The 20,253-nt window shown below is 41.8% G+C and overlaps 1 protein-coding gene across 3 annotated transcripts in view; it reads left to right on the forward strand.

Annotated features, from left to right (window-relative positions):
• Positions 1-20,253, forward strand: part of raf1a (Raf-1 proto-oncogene, serine/threonine kinase a) — a 41,808-nt gene that overhangs the window by 14,313 nt on the left and 7,242 nt on the right. For all 3 annotated transcript variants that reach the window (XM_081386392.1, XM_081386394.1, XM_081386393.1), the window contains 9 exons: positions 1,260-1,284; positions 1,389-1,498; positions 2,454-2,571; positions 2,644-2,728; positions 9,321-9,497; positions 9,596-9,642; positions 10,728-10,846; positions 10,949-11,080; positions 16,121-16,255. In XM_081386392.1, the coding sequence (XP_081242518.1) occupies positions 1,260-1,284; positions 1,389-1,498; positions 2,454-2,571; positions 2,644-2,728; positions 9,321-9,497; positions 9,596-9,642; positions 10,728-10,846; positions 10,949-11,080; positions 16,121-16,255 (948 nt within the window). The remainder of the gene's footprint in view (positions 1-1,259; positions 1,285-1,388; positions 1,499-2,453; positions 2,572-2,643; positions 2,729-9,320; positions 9,498-9,595; positions 9,643-10,727; positions 10,847-10,948; positions 11,081-16,120; positions 16,256-20,253) is intronic.

The raw sequence follows: 20,253 nt of genomic DNA on the forward strand, positions 1-20,253 counted from the left end.
TCCAGACCGCATCTAGACCGCATCCAGACCGCTTCCAGACCGCATCCACACCGCATCTAGACCGCATCTAGACCGAATCCAGACTGAATCTAAACCGCATCCAGACCGCATCTAGACCGCATCCAGCCCGCATCCAGCCCGCATACAGACCGAATCTAGACCGAATCCAGACTGAATCTAAACCGCATCCAGACCGCATCCAGACCGCATCCAGACCGCATCTAGACCGCATCCAGACCGCATCCAGACCGCTTCCAGACCGCATCTAGACTGCATCCACACCGCATCTAGACCGCATCTAGACCGCCTCCAGACCGCATACAGACCGAATCTAGACCGAATCCAGACTGAATCTAAACCGCATCCAGACCGCATCTAGACCGCATCCAGACCGCCTCCAGACCGCATCTAGACTGCATCCACACCGCATCCAGACCGCCTCCAGACCGCATCTAGACTGCATCCACACCGCATCCAGACCGTATCCAGACCGCATCCGCTGAGAGTGAGCTGGGTCAGTCTATGAGCACCACAGCTGGTCACTCTGATGGACTGTTCACCATGATTGACTCAACCTTGGGCATATAGTGTTTTGAGGGGGGTTGATCTTTAAGTCTGGAAATGGTCTAGCTGTGGAGACTGGTATTGTTGTAGCATTATGCTTTAATATCTGTAAATTACAAAGATTGCATTTATTTCTAAAGCCGCAAACAGGTTTAAATATTAAGAATATGAAACACTATTGCTTTGGGGGTATTTTGTGTCCTCTTTGTGGGTCCCGTAGACACAAATGGGTAGTGTTGCGTCCCTGCACATCTGCTCTGCTCAGCTCAGCTATAACATTTCTAATTTATTAACATTTATGTGAAAGTTTTACACAGTTTATCAAATTAAACGAGAATCTGCACTCCAATTAATTTACATTACCACAAATTGTAAAGCAGCTGTGATAAACAGTGAGCAAGTCTTGGCAAGCTCTGAAACGTTTTTGTTTTGCTTCTGTTCTGTGCATTGAAATATGACTTTCATATAGTTGGTTGTAAAAAAGCATCTCTAAAGGCCATTAAGAAGGGAGTTATAGGATCGTGAGTGAGTGATTGATCAGGCTAGTTGTGTGTGGTGCACATCATAACATTAGCAAAGCTACGGGAAAGTGTGTAAACTGCTCAAGCAACACGCTTCTGTCTTGCAGTGTGAATAGATTGAAGAGTTGTGTGTTATTTCTTGATATTTTGTTCTTCTGTGTTTGTTTCTTCTAGGATGCCATGCGTGTTCACGGCTCAGGTGAGAATGAAACACTGATGTGAATCCAGTGAGAAGTGTGTTTGCGGTGGTGTAGTCATGGCATGAGTAGGGGTGATGTTCATCAGTCTCCCGTGTCTCCTCAGCTGGCGGCTCTCCGGCTCAGAGCCCCACGGCCCGGACCCAGCCCCCCGTCCCCACCGCCGCCCCGAGAGAGCGCACACCGGCCCTCGGCCCGCAGGAGAAGCTCTCCATCGTAAGCTCTGCTGAATTTTTTAATAAAGCCTTCCTGTGTCGAGCTGCAGTCTTCAAGGCAGAGAAACATTGTAGTTTATATACACTTCAGTCCACAGTCCTTAGTGTTTCGACCTAAGCCATGGCAGGCAGACGTGAGCAGCTATAGGAGCCCGGCCGGACTCTGCAGTTTCACGAGCACATTCTGACACTTCATTATCGTAGTTAGAAATGGTATTATACCTGGTATTAAGATGTATTTACAGTGGTCTGATCACAAGTGATCAGTAGGGGTGTAACGATACCCTCATATCACGATACTGAACTCACGATACGTTATTATTAAAAAACATATGATAAAAGATTAACCTAAAATGAACTGTTGATTAAAATGCTAAATTTGGTTTTACATTGTGTGTGTAAATGAATAGGCTTTGATTTAGTGCTGTAACCCAAAGCACAGGACAATAGAGACACCAGAATAACAATATTCATGATTCTGAAGATGAAAATACTGAATTATTGTAGATGAATATGCTTTACTCTGTCACTGACTGGATACATTTTAAAATAACGTAGGACACTTTTTACTGGTGACATCAGACATCTGGCTTTATCAGGACACACTGATATTCCCCCATTGCATTATTATACATTATATTCAGCATTATATACAGTAGTTTAGTGTAGTAGTGAAAGCTCTCTCTGTTACTGTCTTCTCCTGTGACGACTCCTGTGATCCAAGCACGATACTCACATCTGCTACTGTCTCTGAACACATTTAAAATACTATAATGATGTATATTGTACAATTTTACATTATGATTTTATAATTTAGTTGGAGAATGTGCTTAATTGTTGTTAAAGGAATATCACAATGCCAAAAAATCTTAATGGTCTTAAAAAGGTTTCTTGGGGTCAAATATGACTGTTTTAGCGCACTTTCTTAAGTGCTAACATCAGGTATTGTTTTACAGCGTCCGCGGGATAAAAGAGACTCCAGCTATTACTGGGAGATTGAAGCGACTGAGGTGATGCTGCTGAGCCGGATCGGGTCGGGCTCCTTCGGGACCGTATACAAAGGGAAATGGCACGGTAAGCATCGGTTTGACCTCGCCAGCTTCAGTCTCTAATGACCCGGTTAACTCGCGCTGTAACTCGCTGTAGGAGACGTGGCTGTGAAGGTATTAAAGGTCACCAACCCGACCCCGGAGCAGTTTCAGGCCTTCCGCAACGAGGTGGCGGTTCTCAGGTGAGATGCTCACGTTGATAACTGAGTTTATGAGGGGTGGTGTTTTAGAGCAGTGTGTCGATGGCTTTGTTGATTGGCATATGACAGTAACTGTTTAGCCAGAGATGAATATTCTGTCCCCATGTACTTATTGAATGGTTAATGATAGCTCTGTTTACTGAACCTATTGCCATTACAATATAACTTACTGTAACATTTAACACCACTAGTCTTGATTGCAAACACACAGGAGAGCAATTGCTTGGAAAATTGTTTACAAAATTGGGTTGATTTTCTCCATAATAGTTTGGAGCATGTTGAAAATGATCAGCGACCCACATAACTCTTGTATTATATAATGTGAAGCTGTTTTTTTCATTGTTGCCAGACTCATCATTATAAATAATCATGTTAAATTGTTTTGGGTGAGTGTATTGCAGTGCTGATAAAATATTCATGCTTTAGTTATACTCCATCTACCCTTGTAAAACTAATCCCGTCTGAATGGGGCTATTGTGCTAATAAAAAACACTTGAAACACTTGAAAAAACAGTCCATTTGCTAGGACAACTACGGATTTCTGCATTTCTAAGAATGAATACCTAAGTTGTTAATAGTTAAAAATATGATTTTACAAACCGTCTCATTATTATACAGTAACTGTAATTTGTAATTGTAAGTGAATGTAATTTAAAGCCTATTTAAAAAAAAAAAAAAACATTCGAAAAGACTTTTAGTTCATGTTAAAGGGATGGTTCAGAGTAATTTCAACCTAGGGTCCTTTGCACCATGACCTCGAGCCAAACCCCCCCCAGAAGCCTTTATCCCTTAGTTGAACATTATTAAAGTTAGAGCTTATTTAGAGAAATCAGCCGGATGGTTTAGTGCAGCGCTAATGGATCCTATGATGTATCTGGTAAATTACCGCACTAATAATGCCCAGAATGGCACCAAACTTCTACAGTAGCACAAATAGGTCCTGTACTCATAAAACGAGGCATTGGAAAGTTTGTAAGTACATCAGGAGTTTATTTGAATAACACTTGCCTGACGGCTCATGCTACTGCTAACCCGGACACCGACGTCACTTCAGGGGTTTGGGAAAAGCACGTAAAAGTCCTGCAGAAAGCGATGCATAAGGATGAAGTTTCACACTGAAAAATGCAATCAGACCAAAAAAAGTCTAAAAAGTAAAAAAACAATTGGCACCAGCTGAGCTTAATCAATGAGGGGGAATACAAATTAAAAACAAATTACTAAAAAAAAAATTAGCAATAAAAGTAGCTTCTATTTTTTAAAACACTGCACATTTTTTCACCTTTTTCACATGCACAAGTAAAGTTAAAGATTCATGTTTGATAGACTCTTTTTGGTCTGATTGCATTTTTTTCAGTGTGTGGGCAACTTCAGCTACTTGTTGATATAACTTCTTTTGTTCTACGCACCCGAGACCTGATTGGCTCTTCTTTTTTGAGCTTATACAAGTCTTTTTGATCACTCAAGTTGTTGAAATTAAGTTAACTGAATAAATGAGCGCACTGAATTGAGTAATATTTGAGAGCAGTGAAGTGCACGTTTACAAAGCACATACAGTAATTATAAACTGCGTTACAATCATGAGTTAATAGATTTTGCAATGTCCGTATAACTAAATGTTTGTGTCCATAACCGGTGGCTGGTGTTTTCCGCACCTTTACGTTAGTGGCCTCCCGTTAACTCTTTTTTATTTGAGGTTGTGGATGATTATCCTGACAAAACTCTTTTGTACACAAAGTTCCTCTGAAAAATAAGAGATTTTTTTCCTTTTATTCAAAATGTAGAATTGTTGTTTTGTTTAGAAGATTAACTATTAATCTGAAATGTGCTGGAACGCTGTTGCGTAGACTCTTTATTTGTTACAGTGAAATCAGAATGTACACAAACGTGTCCCTGCTCTTGATATACAATCACTGATGAACATCTTTAATAAGAAGGGAAAAGAAACTATACGAGGCCGGATTAGAACCTCTGACACCCGTAAGGAAAGCTTTACTATCCGACCATAAGGGCTCACAAAAAGTTCAAGCGGATTTATGGATTTATTTTATTTTTATGGATGAAACTATCACTTTAAACATGACTTCTATGTCAACTATGTCAATAAATTAATCTCAATGTACTATTGAAATTGAACATTATTGTACATATATGATATAGGCATTGTAATAGCAAGCAACCAACCCCCCTCCCCCCCAAACACACTCACACTCACACTCACACTCCTCTCCCACCCACTTTTTTCAAGTTACGCCACTGCTATAGGTACAGGTATTGGCTCCGCTGAACACCCCTAGCCTAGACTAACATTTTTTTCAGGCAACCCTTAGTTGCGCTTTCTACTGCCAGCAGCCGTCGCAGCTTTAGTGGTGTCTCTCCTGACAAGGCAATGTACGGTGTCACAGTGTGCAATGTGTTCGCACTGATTCTCTACTAAAAATAGGCATACAATTCTGTCGCCTACATTACTCATACAGAAAACACAATCTGTCAGTTACTTGCTGCCACCAATAGATCCCTCCATTTCACAGTTCCTACAAAGGCTTCTGGCAGTGGGCCATGTTACCCGCTCTCTGTGGGCCATGTTACCCGCTCTCTGTGGGTCATGTTACCCGCTCTCCGTGGGCCATGTTACCCGCTCTCTGTGGGTCATGTTACCCGCTCTCGGTGGGCCATGTTACCCACTCTCGGTGGGCCATGTTACCCGCTCTCCGTGGGCCATGTTACCCGCTCTCTGTGGGTCATGTTACCCGCTCTCGGTGGGCCATGTTACCCACTCTCGGTGGGCCATGTTACCTGCTCTCTGTGGGTCATGTTACCCGCTCTCCGTGGGTCATGTTACCCGCTCTCCGTGGGCCATGTTACCCGCTCTCCGTGGGCCATGTTACCCGCTCTCGGTGGGCCATGTTACCCGCTCTCTGTGGGTCATGTTACCCGCTCTCTGTGGGCCATGTTACCCGCTCTCTGTGGGCCATGTTACCCACTCTCGGTGGGCCATGTTACCCGCTCTCCGTGGGTCATGTTACCCGCTCTCCGTGGGCCATGTTACCTGCTCTCCGTGGGCCATGTTACCTGCTCTCGGTGGGCCATGTTACCCACTCTCTGTGGGTCATGTTACCCGCTCTCTGTGGGCCATGTTACCCGCTCTCTGTGGGCCATGTTACCCGCTCTCGGTGGGCCATGTTACCTGCTCTCTGTGGGTCATGTTACCCGCTCTCTGTGGGCCATGTTACCCGCTCTCTGTGGGCCATGTTACCCGCTCTCTGTGGGTCATGTTACCCGCTCTCTGTGGGCCATGTTACCCGCTCTCTGTGGGCCATGTTACCCGCTCTCGGTGGGCCATGTTACCTGCTCTCTGTGGGTCATGTTACCCGCTCTCCGTGGGCCATGTTACCCGCTCTCCGTGGGCCATGTTACCTGCTCTCGGTGGGCCATGTTACCCGCTCTCTGTGGGTCATGTTACCCGCTCTCTGTGGGCCATGTTACCCGCTCTCTGTGGGCCATGTTACCCACTCTCGGTGGGCCATGTTACCTGCTCTCTGTGGGTCATGTTACCCGCTCTCTGTGGGCCATGTTACCCGCTCTCTGTGGGCCATGTTACCCGCTCTCTGTGGGTCATGTTACCCGCTCTCTGTGGGCCATGTTACCCGCTCTCTGTGGGCCATGTTACCCGCTCTCTGTGGGTCATGTTACCCGCTCTCTGTGGGCCATGTTACCCGCTCTCCGTGGGCCATGTTACCCGCTCTCCGTGGGCCATGTTACCCGCTCTCGGTGGGTCATGTTACCCGCTCTCGGTGGGTCATGTTACCCGCTCTCTGTGGGCCATGTTACCCGCTCTCAGTGGGCCATGTTACCCGTTCTCTGTGGGACATGTTACCCACTCTCGGTGGGACATGTTACCCGCTCTCTGTGGGTCATGTTACCTGCTCTCCGTGGGTCATGTTACCCGCTCTCCGTGGGCCATGTTACCCGCTCTCCGTGGGCCATGTTACCCGCTCTCCGTGGGCCATGTTACCCGCTATCGGTGGGTCATGTTACCCGCTCTCTGTGGGCCATGTTACCCGCTCTCTGTGGGCCATGTTACCCGCTCTCTGTGGGTCATGTTACCCGCTATCGGTGGGTCATGTTACCCGCTCTCTGTGGGCCATGTTACCCGCTCTCTGTGGGCCATGTTACCCGCTCTCTGTGGGTCATGTTACCCGCTCTCTGTGGGCCATGTTACCCGCTCTCCGTGGGCCATGTTACCCGCTCTCTGTGGGCCATGTTACCCGCTCTCCGTGGGCCATGTTACCCGCTCTCTGTGGGTCATGTTACCCGCTCTCCGTGGGCCATGTTACCCACTCTCTGTGGGTCATGTTACTTGCTCTCCGTGGGCCATGTTACCCGCTCTCTGTGGGCCATGTTACCCGCTCTCTGTGGGCCATGTTACCTGCTCTCTGTGGGCCATGTTACCCACTCTCTGTGGGTCATGTTACCCACTCTCTGTGGGTCATGTTACTTGCTCTCCGTGGGCCATGTTACCCACTCTCTGTGGGCCATGTTACCTGCTCTCTGTGGGCCATGTTACCTGCTCTCTGTGGGTCATGTTACCCACTCTCTGTGGGCCATGTTACCCGCTCTCAGTGGGCCATGTTACCCGCTCTCTGTGGGCCATGTTACCCACTCTCTGTGGGTCATGTTACTTGCTCTCAGTGGGCCATGTTACCCACTCTCAGTGGGCCATGTTACCCGCTCTCAGTGGGCCATGTTACCCGCTCTCTGTGGGCCATGTTACCCACTCTCTGTGGGTCATGTTACTTGCTCTCCGTGGGCCATGTTACCCACTCTCAGTGGGCCATGTTACCCGCTCTCTGTGGGCCATGTTACCCGCTCTCCGTGGGCCATGTTACCCGCTCTCTGTGGGTCATGTTACTTGCTCTCCGTGGGCCATGTTACCCGCTCTCTGTGGGCCATGTTACCTGCTCTCTGTGGGTCATGTAACCTGCTCTCTGTGGGTCATGTTACTTGCTCTCCGTGGGCCATGTTACCCGCTCTCTGTGGGCCATGTTACCTGCTCTCTGTGGGTCATGTAACCCACTCTCCGTGGGCCATGTTACCCACTCTCTGTGGGTCATGTTACTTGCTCTCCATGGGCCATGTTACCCACTCTCAGTGGGCCATGTTACCCGCTCTCTGTGGGCCATGTTACCCACTCTCCGTGGGCCATGTTACCCGCTCTCTGTGGGTCATGTTACCCGCTCTCCGTGGGCCATGTTACCCACTCTCTGTGGGTCATGTTACTTGCTCTCCGTGGGCCATGTTACCCGCTCTCTGTGGGCCATGTTACCTGCTCTCTGTGGGCCATGTTACCCACTCTCTGTGGGCCATGTTACCCGCTCTCTGTGGGCCATGTTACTTGCTCTCTGTGGGCCATGTTACTTGCTCTCTGTGGGCCATGTTACCCACTCTCTGTGGGTCATGTTACTTGCTCTCCGTGGGCCATGTTACCCGCTCTCTGTGGGCCATGTTACCCACTCTCTGTGGGTCATGTTACTTGCTCTCCGTGGGCCATGTTACCCGCTCTCTGTGGGCCATGTTACCCACTCTCTGTGGGTCATGTTACTTGCTCTCCGTGGGCCATGTTACCCGCTCTCGGTGGGTCATGTTACCCGCTCTCGGTGGGTCATGTTACCCGCTCTCGGTGGGCCATGTTAAAAACGATAAAATGGCGCAATTATGTCCCGTGGTCCGCCGTTTTCACTCAGTAAATGGGCAGGCACTATAAGAAAATGATGGTTATGGAATTTATTGTTTGAATTTAAAAAAATTGAAAGCTGAGACTTTATTTTGTACCAAAGTAACCTGCTCTTGTCTGTCGACATCTTTGCTCAGTGATGTATTTTTCACTTCAAGAGAATATTGGTTACGTTTACATGTGCACAAATAATACAATGATTTCCAACAATCAGATTTAGGATTGATTGATGACACGAGCTAAATCTCTTCACTCACGTTAACATGCAATTTTCATTACTCTTATTATTCGATAATTATATTGATTGTTGTGATGATAGTTTACTATGATTGTGAGCTTTAATCTGTTAACCTATTCAGCATTGTCCTGAACGGTTTACTGCAGCAAATGGTGGCACATTCGCTCTCAGGAGTGCATTTGCTAAATTCTTGCTAATTTCCTGACCAGTAATTTGTGGTTAAGACCATTTAAAGCGTAGTTTAGCCTTTTTAGGCTTTGCCCATTTCATTTTGCCCAGGTGTGTATATTGTAGTAGTCTATAAGCATCGGTATATTTAAAGCTTGATTCAAGACAAACCATTGCCAAATTAAAGTGTCCAAGAGCAGACTGATCTATTGTGTGAAGCACAACAAATGTATGTAAGTTTGAAGAAGCATGCCTGCAGTGTCCACACATAACGCTCTACATGGAGAAACCACACAGGGGAAAACCTGCAAAGGCCACACAAGTACATGATTTAAGCATTTGGTCTCACTGCTCGCCACTACTGCAGTGCATGAGCAGCACTTTTGCGCTTGATGCATCTGAATGGTTGTGTCCCGTTGTCTTTTTTCTGCCAACAGGAAAACCAGACATGTCAACATCCTACTGTTCATGGGCTACATGACGAAAGACAATCTTGCGATTGTAACGCAGTGGTGTGAAGGCAGCAGTCTCTATAAACACCTCCATGTGCAAGAGACCAACTTCCAGATGTTCCAGCTGATAGATATCGCCAGACAGACTGCTCAGGGCATGGAGTGAGTGTCACACCCTGGGATTGAGGGATTCCTCCAGTGTGTAGAACTTCATTGTGAATGTCTCAACAATTATTGATGATGTTTGCTCTCCCTCACAGCTATCTACACGCGAAAAACATCATCCACCGTGACATGAAATCAAACAGTATCCTTTTCATGCGACATCATTTCCTCTCCACTGTTTTTAGGCAAAACTTTGAATATTTCAGTTGACTTGCATCAGTGTCCCCCGGCCGATACCATGACCTCTATAGGGTGTTGGGTCAAGCTGCAATGTTAGCATCTGAAATGAACTTTTTCACACAACAGCCACTTTTTACTACTAAATGTTTTATTGACCATTCAGAACTTCTGCTAGCCAAAACAAAAACATCAGAATAAACCTGATTATCATTCATTGCTAACATTTTAATATATCTAGGTATCTACCTATATCTACCCGCTATGGTTGATTTTCACTCGCACTTAACTCGTGATCAGATGTTCATTTATAACCCTGTTTATATCGTACACTATGTAAGTTTTGGCCCTCTGGCAGTGAAAAAACGAAATACTTTTAATAGGTTTACCATAGTGAGTCAGGGTAAGACAAAAACACGTTTTAGAGAAAGGATTGATGATGCATTTACTGTACTCATTATTTAAATTTTGTTCATTTTGAACAGAAAAATATTTGCATATGCATTATTAGACCAGCGAATTAATAAATGTCAAATTGTGTTTTGATGTTTTTTATGCCACTTACTTGCTTACAAATAAGCTTCAGCCATGCATTTCTAATAGTCTGATCTTTTACGAAGGGTTTTTCTCATCCAGGGGCTCATCTTACCCTCACAGCAGTATTGCTGGTGGACAGACATGCATTCTCAAGAGCACACTTGATTTATATAGTTATATAAAGGGCGTGTAGAGGAAATCGTGACATCATGCTGTAATTCCAGTGAGCATAAATGCATGTAATGGCAAAATCTGTTCCTAAATGACACAGCAATATATATATATACAAGACTTACTCAGATGAGCATCACTGACCTCAACCTGTACTTTTCTTCAACTTTATATCTGAAGGGCATAAAGGGAAAATAGATTAATAAATGTGTCTTTCTGCATGAAGAAGCATGGCTACTCTTTCCTCCCTGTCAGAGCGAGCTGTTGTACGGGCAGCGGAGAGGACTAGCCTGTATGCAGACTGCCAGTAGATGCTAGACTCTGACTTTAACTCGAGCACAGACATCTTCTTGCACGAAGGGCTGGCGGTGAAGATTGGGGATTTCGGCCTGGCCACGGTAAAGGCCAGGTGGACTGGTTCTCAACAGGTGGAACAACCTTCGGGATCCATTTTATGGATGGTGAGTGCTGTACTCAGATTCTCCGCTTCTGCTGGCTTTAATACATTTTGACAAGCATCTGTCATTGACCCTTTACCCACATTTATGCTGTTTACCCGTCAGGCACCCGAGGTGATCCGAATGCAGGACAACAATCCTTACAGTTTCCAGTCGGATGTGTATTCTTATGGCATGGTGCTGTTTGAGTTAATGACAGGAGAGCTGCCCTACTCGCAGATAGCAAACCGAGATCAGGTAACACACGCTTGGTCACGCTTGGCCTTTTTCTTGGTCAAGGCACATGGTTTACCCATTTTATTAATGTTGCATTATGTTTTTCAGTAGTTCATTTGAAAGGGCAGTCATGAAAGAATGACTATATTACATTTATATGCAACAACACTTACAAGCCTTTTAGTAACCAATAACCATGAAGCTCTTGTGCAGCTAATGGTTTGCCCAGCATGACTGTGCATGCGTCTGTGAACATGCACACAGGCTCTCTCTCAGTCTGACCCCAGTTCAGCTCAGCCTCTGGGATAAATTTAGACATGTAAACTAATCAGGGCTCCAGAGACTGAAGAGCACGCACTGGGCTCACTCCCGAACCCCTGTCCTGTGTCTGTGCGTGTGTGTGCGTGTGCGTGCGTGTGTGTGTTTTCTTAAGTTTAGCACAGTCCTTGTTCCCATTACAGTAATTAAAATGATACTTTTTCTTTTTAATCAGTAGAAATGTACACTGCCACGAGGTATACTTACTGTAAATGACCATTTTATGTATTAACCCCCTGAGGTCGACGGTATCGCCGGCGATACCAGCTCGCTTTTTTTTTATCAGTGTAAAAGAAACTCATGAATACTCTGTTGACTTTGATTTTCCATAGGAGTTCTATACATCAATCGATTCTGTTAAATGTGTATTATTTTTGTGTATACTCACAATAAAAACATAGTGTTGTGCTTTTTGCCAAATAAAGAAAAATAAACACGAGGCGAGTTCTGCTTTCTCTCTGTCCGTGTAGTCCATTCTGAAACGCGTCCGAAAATGAATCATAACTCAGTGAATACTTCTCACACATACACGTGATATATGTCTTTATGAAGCTTGAAATCTCTTCTTTTAAATGAAGTAATTTATATAAAAAACAAATATTCTCATCTTGTGAAATCTGTATTAAAAGAGAGCGATTCCAGTCGACCTAATTAGAGCTAATTCAAATGTAATGTGACTCCGCCCACGGAGAGCGCACGCTATTCAAACGCAAATGGCTGAGGTAATCCGCGCAATCCTGTGAATCCATCAGCTCGAGAAAACCAAAACACAAGTTTATTCAGAACATTACTTGCTTACACCGTCTTGCAGCGCTGTGAGGAATAATGAGGAATACGAGGAATAGGAGCTGAGGAATACTAGTAAGTTTTTCCTTCTCGGGTTTCTGTTTATTGACGAATGAACGGCATGCGCTCTGTTTTTTCTCCATTATGGACGCGAGCTCTAAAAAAAAACACTAAAAGACTTTCAAACTTTCACAGAGACCTCAAAACAAAAAGTACAAATCCTTTCTTTAAAACGAATTTCGTTTTGTATCAATTGTATCTTAATTTTAATAATTTTTTCATTAACAACTTTCCTGGATTTAAAGTAAATAAGCCTATCGTCAACGAATGATGATGTTTTAGCAAACTGTATTGCTATACTGAGATGAGTAAAAATCAACTGAAATATGTTGAAATAAAATGTTGGCTATTTGTATAAGCAACGTAAACTGCAAATTAACATTTATATAATAAATGTAATTATAATATTTCATGAAAACAACTTTACAGTCAGGCGAAATATGAAAGACAACATTTTGTTTAGTAGATTTGGGTACTGTTTTTACTGTAGAATATACTGCCTCGTCAAATAAGCTTTTGTTTAGCAATTTCTATATATAAAATAGCCTAATATTTTTGTCAAAAATAAAGTCATCAACTAAGATGTTAGCTGTTCCAATGTTGGCTATTTTCAAAGTAATGAATACATAGATAAAATGTAGGCCTATAATCTTTCTTTTTTTTTACAAAGAAAGAGTACACTTGAAATATTGTTGAAATTGTAATTATTGTTGTAATTGTAACCTTTTTAATAAAATAGCACAACATATGTACAAGATAGATGTAAGCAAAATCTTAAATGGTCAATATAAGTCTTCTTCTAAATATCTTTTGTCCAAGCATTGTGGCTCAGCCAGTTTCACACCTGAGTGAATGGCTCATCATTATGCAGAGTGGGTGGTAATTCAGGTGAAAACCACTCCTCGTTCACGCCCCCTCGCATATTGGCTTTCCAAGCAAAACCTGTTTTACATCAATTTAAATCAATGTATGGTTTTATTTGAACGATAAAGCAAGACTATTTTCACATAATTTTGAAGAAAAAACTATAGGCGACGACATCCATTGGTCAAAAGTCTTATTGACACATATTTACTATGTGTTTTGTGGCCTTATTTCAGAAATTTTAGTTTTTAGTTTTTCCAATATCCACTAGTGGTGTCAACAATAATCGATTCGGCGATGCATCGCAATGCGGGGCATGCACGATTCAGCATCGATGCGGCAAAGTGCCATAATCGATTATGTCACTGTTTTAGGGGTGTAACGATACGCGTATTCGTACTAAACCGTGCGGTACAAGGCACGCATTTTCAAACCGAACGGTTATTTCAAATGTAAGCGCGTCGCGGGCGCGCTCATAATGTAGACGCTGGCGCGACCACAACATCAAATGGCAAACGCAATGTAAGCGGAACGAAACTGAGCTACTCGTGACGGACTGTTTATCAGTTTGGACCAACGCAGCGCGAGCCGATCTTATACTACACAGCGCTAAGAGATCCAGTAAAGAAAGCATTTGAACTCACCACTAAAGCAATAACATCGCTGCGAGATCTGGTGAGAAACATTCACATTTCTCCGTTATTAACGGATCAAACAGCGCTGACGTGGAGACCAGGAAGAAACATTGTGACATGAATAGTGTCCACAGATCTGCAATATTCGCCATGGATTTACTGTAACACTAACTGCAACTTTGGAAGTTTGGCAGGAATAGTACAGGCTATTATGCTTTCAAGTAACATTAAATGTTGGATTTATTTCGACATCATGAATAACATTGCTGCCCTCAAATGTTAATCTGAACTAAAATAAACATTTGTTTATAAGCACAAAATATTACATATAATTTTTTCCAAGGAGCTGTTTTGTTTTATATGCTCCTAAGAAGAGTCAATTATAGCTCCATCATTGCTCAAAGAAAAAAAAATTCAAATGTCATACTTTATGATGTTAGTTATATAAAAAAAGAATTAAAAAAAAATCAAGGAAATTTCTCTGGCATTTCTTTCTTTTTGCTGTATCGAAAACGTACCGAACCGTGACACAAGTGTATCGTATTGAACTGAACCATGAATTTTGTGAACCGTTACACCCTACACTGTTTATTTTCTGGCCTTGAGTAGGACAATAAAGTTGAAATTTAATTTCAAATGGTTCTCAAGCAGAGAGAAGAGAAACATTTCTCATTCAAAGCACTGAAAGCAGTGATTTATGCTTTCTTTTTTAGGTTTGAAAAAGCCATATATCCAATACCCTGTTCCATTCAATTTTATTTTATTTAATGACATTTATGTCAAAGATACAGGAGAGTGATAATACACACATAGCAGCCAATAAAATCTGTTGTTCAATATCTGACTGCTTGTATTGCCTCATGACTGATGAAAATTTTGCCTTGTTGTGTGCAGTAGAATTTTGATGCATCGCAATGCATCGTAGAATCGAATTGAATCGAATCGTTACCTGGTGAATCGTAATCGAATCGAATCGTGAGGGCAGTGCCAATGCACACCCCTAATATCCACGCATAAACATTATTCTCTCAAAAATGAAAACATGTACATACACGTGGCTCACATATTATGGTAGCCCTGTTTGTGCTTTATAGAGTGAATTTACACCTTTGCCATTAATATGTTTATAAGCAACTGAAAAAAGCACAAATGTCAGGGCATGTCAGAGCATCTCAAGGGCCCAGAAAACCGCTCAGACTCCAGAGGGTTAATAAATGTGTGTGCTTAATTGTCAAAAAAATCATGTCACAGATGATGACTTGTCTTTATGCAAAATCTAATTATACATTTTTTTTTTTTTTTTCAAAATGTGACCTGAACGTTTTTTGACTATTTGACAATGACAATTTATTTGTATAGCACAATTAAAAACAACAGCTGTTGACCAATGTGCTTTCCACATAGACTCACAAATAACAACATATACTGTACACATACACATGTATGCACATACAAAAAGACCGTTTTTGTGAGATGTATCAGTATCGTGTTAAGATTATGAGAAAGTTCAATCTATTACAGACAATTAAAGGGGTCCTATTATGCTTTTTCCCTTGGTCAGCTTTAGTTAGTGTGTAATGTTGCTGTTTGAGCATAGAAAAGATCTGCAAGGTTACAACACGTTTTTTACAGATCTTATGAAGTCATAATTTAATAATTTAAATAATCTCCACCCACGGAATAAAAAAAGTTTGTCCAAAGGCTGGAGAGCCTCAACCATATAACCTCAGCGTGTGTCTGTGGCGGAGAGCAGTAGACAGACAGGCTAAACGCACACGCTTCTCCTGAAAGACAGAGCTGTTCCCATTTTGTCGAGACAATCTGTTGTTTGTGGATCACAACTTGAAAGTATGCCTGTGTTTTCTATTAACAGTTCCAACTATAAGTTTTATGTAGTTGCTATGATGTAAAAGAAGGGAAAAGCTTTGCCTCCGCTAGCCTGCTAACTAACGTCACAGTATTGATGTAGTGTTTACTGGAGCTTTTGTAAGCTCTTGCTCTTGTAAGACGGTTCACCGGCCCTTAGGAGAATGATCCATGATTTTGTGATCGATTACTGTTGTATTACCTTAGTTTTCCGACAAATATTATGGATGTGAAATGATGGATAACATCGTATCTATAATCTATCAGAAACAAACAAAAAAGCTGTGATAATGTAAAATATGTGAAAAATAATTAGTTTTTTGAACAATCAAGCATGTAACATATTCTAGTACACCCCAAAAACGAAATCAAGACTTCGTAAAAGGGTATAATAAGACCCCTTTAACTATTATTTAATGAAGTCCTGCAATAAATACTGTGCCATGTATTGCTGTGCTGTTGTGTTTCAGAAGTGAATCGCTGAATCAGTGTTTTCCTGTGCTTCAAGCTCTGTATTTACTGTTTCATGCAGATCATTTTCATGGTAGGTCGGGGCTATCTGTCCCCGGACCTCAGTAAGCTGTACAAGAGATGTCCTAAAGCCATGAAGAGACTGGTGGCTGACTGCATCAAGAAGTCCAAGGACGAGAGGCCTCTCTTCCCTCAGGTGTGTTTGCTGAACTCTAACTAAACATACACTAAATCACTGACGACATAGAGTTGCTGCTTGTTTTCCAGTATAAGTTGGCATATATAAGAATGACCAAGATGAGTATAAAAAAAATATATATATAGATTAGATTACATCAGAACAAGTAGAGATGGCAGCCAACCAGAATCCTGTTTAGCCGCCGCTGGAACCGCAGCTGTTTCTGAGGCCGGCACACGTGTGCAGCTTTGACTGTGACGCTTCAATCGTAGGTTATACAGCAAACGTTTCCACGAGTAGCAGTCAACTTTGCCGTGCCAATGGGCTAGATGTTGCAATCAGTGGATAATCTTAGAAAAACATGAAAAAATGTAAATTTCCTGATTACCCACCCCACGGCCATTCTAGATGCAATGACTGACTTTCTTCAGCCGAAGAGAAATGAAGCGAAGCGATAGATCTAGCGGGTCACGTCAGTCGAGCTCGCGTCATCTGATCCACATGTACCTATAGGAATATGATGCCTATATAAGGTTCATTCAGTATTATCACACACTTAATCGTGTTGCTCAGGAGCCAATTAGATGGCGACTTCAGTGAGCAAAACCGCATGATCTCAGTGGGAATTGTGAAATCAGGTCCGCTCACGGATTACACATCAGATCGGGAACTTGTTTAAAATGCAGGTCTTGTTTTTCAAAGAACGTACACTTATCAAGGCCGACCTGATAGCTGGTCTATACTCCTCTGACGATGCGTCATGTTAGTTTGCGGCTCTCGGTGTCTAACTCTGCATAGCCTTAAGGACTGTGCTGATGACGTGTGATGTCTGCGCGCCGAGGTACATGTACACATACGCTGATACACAGGTAGAGCATCGCAGCACATGTTTGGGTCCTGAGGCTTCCACAGAAGATATATGTGCATGTTTAATGTATAGACCACTTCTATTATTGAATGCTATCTGGATGTGAAGAGAGTTTCAACCAGTATAACAAAGTGTTTATAGAATCGTTACATAAACTGAGTCTGTTATGTGTTTAGTGAACGTCAGATGTGTGTGTGTGCGTATTAGATCCTTGCGTTCGGTCTTAAAGTGACAGCAGCCTAATAAACCTGCGGACGCTTGTGTCATCGAAACAAAAGACACTTCCCGCTCTTCACTGAATCGCTTCAGTAGCTTTAATAAAAATCAATGTATATTTTATCATATACAGTAAGTTTAAGATAAGTGAAGTCTATGTAGAGTTTTTATTTTTTTATTTTTACATTTGTTTATTCAATTTCTTTCGTGAATGCTTCTGTTAAATACACCTACTTTTGCTGAAATTTAAGCACTGTCCATTTCACTTGCATCTTTGTTATTATTTTTAATAACACAGATAAAATAATTAGATTTTGGCCTAACTCTACTTTGGCCAAAATGGTCTGTCATTCTTTTTTTCTTTTAAATGTTGTTGCCTTGTATCATTACAGCTTTCTTCTTGTGCTCTGGTTTAAGCTCAACAGTCAATCAGAACAAATGATGCAGATCCAACATGCTCGATCAGCTGAAACGCTTTTCTGCTAGCATTGTCAACATGTCTGTTGCTTATGGCTAATCCATGTATTGGCAACATGCTTGTTCAAGTCATCTGGGTAAGGGCCCAGTCAGGGTATGAACTATATCCATATCCGGCTAGTTTTGATTTAAGGGTTATTGCTGCGCTCCTGCTCTTATCCGTGCCGAGAGATCTTGCCCGATCCAAACTGTGTGCTAATTCTCATCATCTTTGACGATAGTGACGATGTTTGAGCAAAACATTACAGGATTTTTCTCCATTTAATGCAAGTGAACGATACAATTTTTTATGGACCCCAGCCGATGGAAACGGGTCTTCTCTAGTGAAATCAGTCATTTACAGGGGGAACAAATCTATACTTGTTAACTACAAAAGTAAACAAAAGTGGTTGAGTGAACACTCTCATGTAATGTATAACCGCTTTCCAGCATCGGGACAATCTGTTCTCGTGGCTTAAGCCCTCCATCCGGCGCTGATCCGGCCCATCCGGCGCTGATCCGGCCCAGCCGCTGCTGATATGGTTTTGCTTTCCACTGATAATGGAGCTCTCTCCAATCTCACACAAGTGTGTCAGTCGTTTCCGTGGTAACGCTAGTGTTTACAGAGGTGTGAGATGTGAATTGTGACCATGTTATGGAGGATGATCAGATATTTCCTTTCATTTTATTTCTAATTTGGGTTTACGCCACCACCTGCACCCCCACCTTCACACATTATTTCATTGGAAATTTGCAAGTGCAAATACATTAGCAAACCAAATATAAACACATCGTTGTTCAGCTCTGTTTCCATGAGCAAATGATAACTGGGCTAAGTGATCATACCCATACGCAACAAAAGCCCCTTAAAGCATTTTAACATGCTCGTTAACCTAAATAATTAATTATAGCTGGTTTTAGTTTTTCAAGAGAGTAGCCTCTTGCTCTCTTTGCGATGATGCACTTGATGAATTCTGTACACAAAATGTATTTGTCGAAACACACGGTCTGCAAATACATTACCAACCAGACAAAAACACATTCTCTTTCCTCGAGCGCTCTCGCTGATAGACTGTGCTTCATTTGAGCCAGATCCTGTCACATCTTAATTTACATGAATATGCAAATTAGTCGCGTCTTCACCCAATCACACGAGCTCACTCACTCAACTTTACAAATACTGATTTGATTCAGCCATATATGTTTGAACCAGAAACTGTGGCAGAAGAAGAAGTAAAGAGTGAATTAGTTGATGTATCAGAATGGTGTGTATTAGAGGTCGACCGATAGTGGATTTTACCGATAACGATAGCTAGGTTGGGCCATACCTGCCGATAACCGATTAATCAACTGATAGTTTTTAAAATTGATACTGGATAAAAACACACATAACACTCCAAGTAAAACAGTGCTGAACTTTATTATAAACCTAATAAAACTGTATTGAACCATGAAAACATGCTAAATGAAATAAATATATAATATGAATAAATATTGAAGTCAATAAAAGACATTCATTCAAACTGAAACAAAAAGTAATACTCTAAATAAACAAATAAAACCAGTTACATTTAAAATGTAACTGTTTAACTGTTCTTTTTCAAGCCAACTTAATGAATAAAAAGTAACAAAATTTGATCTGTATAATATTTGAGCAATACAATTGCACCATGATCATTCATGTTAGTTTGATAGTGCATTAACTATGGTAACAAATAAAAACCTTAATTTAAAAATGTATTAGTACATGTTAATTAACAAATAATGAACAATCCTTATACAGAAATGATTAACCTTAGTTAATGTTACATATGGAATTTTATTGTAAGTGTTATCATTTCATATAAATCCAAACAGTCATGCTTAAATATCTACAATGCCAGAGCACTGAAATGTAGGGCTGTAGCTATCGAATATTTTAGTAATCGAGTATTCTACCGAAAATTCCATCGATTAATCGAGTAATCGGATAAAATGTAATTTTGCTTAATTAATGAGCAATAGTAAATATACAAAAGAAAATAAGACGGGTCTCTTAAAATGAACAACTAATAGGTATCCTTTTATAGAAAAATCAAGTTTTATTTTTTAAATGCATAGTATGTGTATGCATACAACAATATTTGAGTTATTACCCATTGTTTCTCTGTCTGTACTTGTACTGTGAACAATGACAAAGTTGAGTTTAATTGAATGCATTTAGGTGCCATACATTCTGGGTTTTAAAGAAAGCATTTTCTGAGGTGCAAAAACAAATAAAAAGAAATTACTTTCAAATTACTCTTTTTTTTTTTTTTGTATCAAAACTAAAGCATACATTACAATAAATAATAATAATACAAAAACACTGCCTTTAAATCGTGCAACTTAACTTTCAGAGCAAAAAGTTTCAAAATGTACAGCTCAGGCATAACATAAGCCTTTACGGTCTTCTTCTTGGGATGCTTTGTGGCATTCAGAAGGCAAAAACACATGG

Source organism: Scardinius erythrophthalmus (genome assembly GCF_964197995.2).
Source record: "Scardinius erythrophthalmus genome assembly, chromosome: 15".
NCBI lineage: Eukaryota > Metazoa > Chordata > Actinopteri > Cypriniformes > Leuciscidae > Scardinius > Scardinius erythrophthalmus.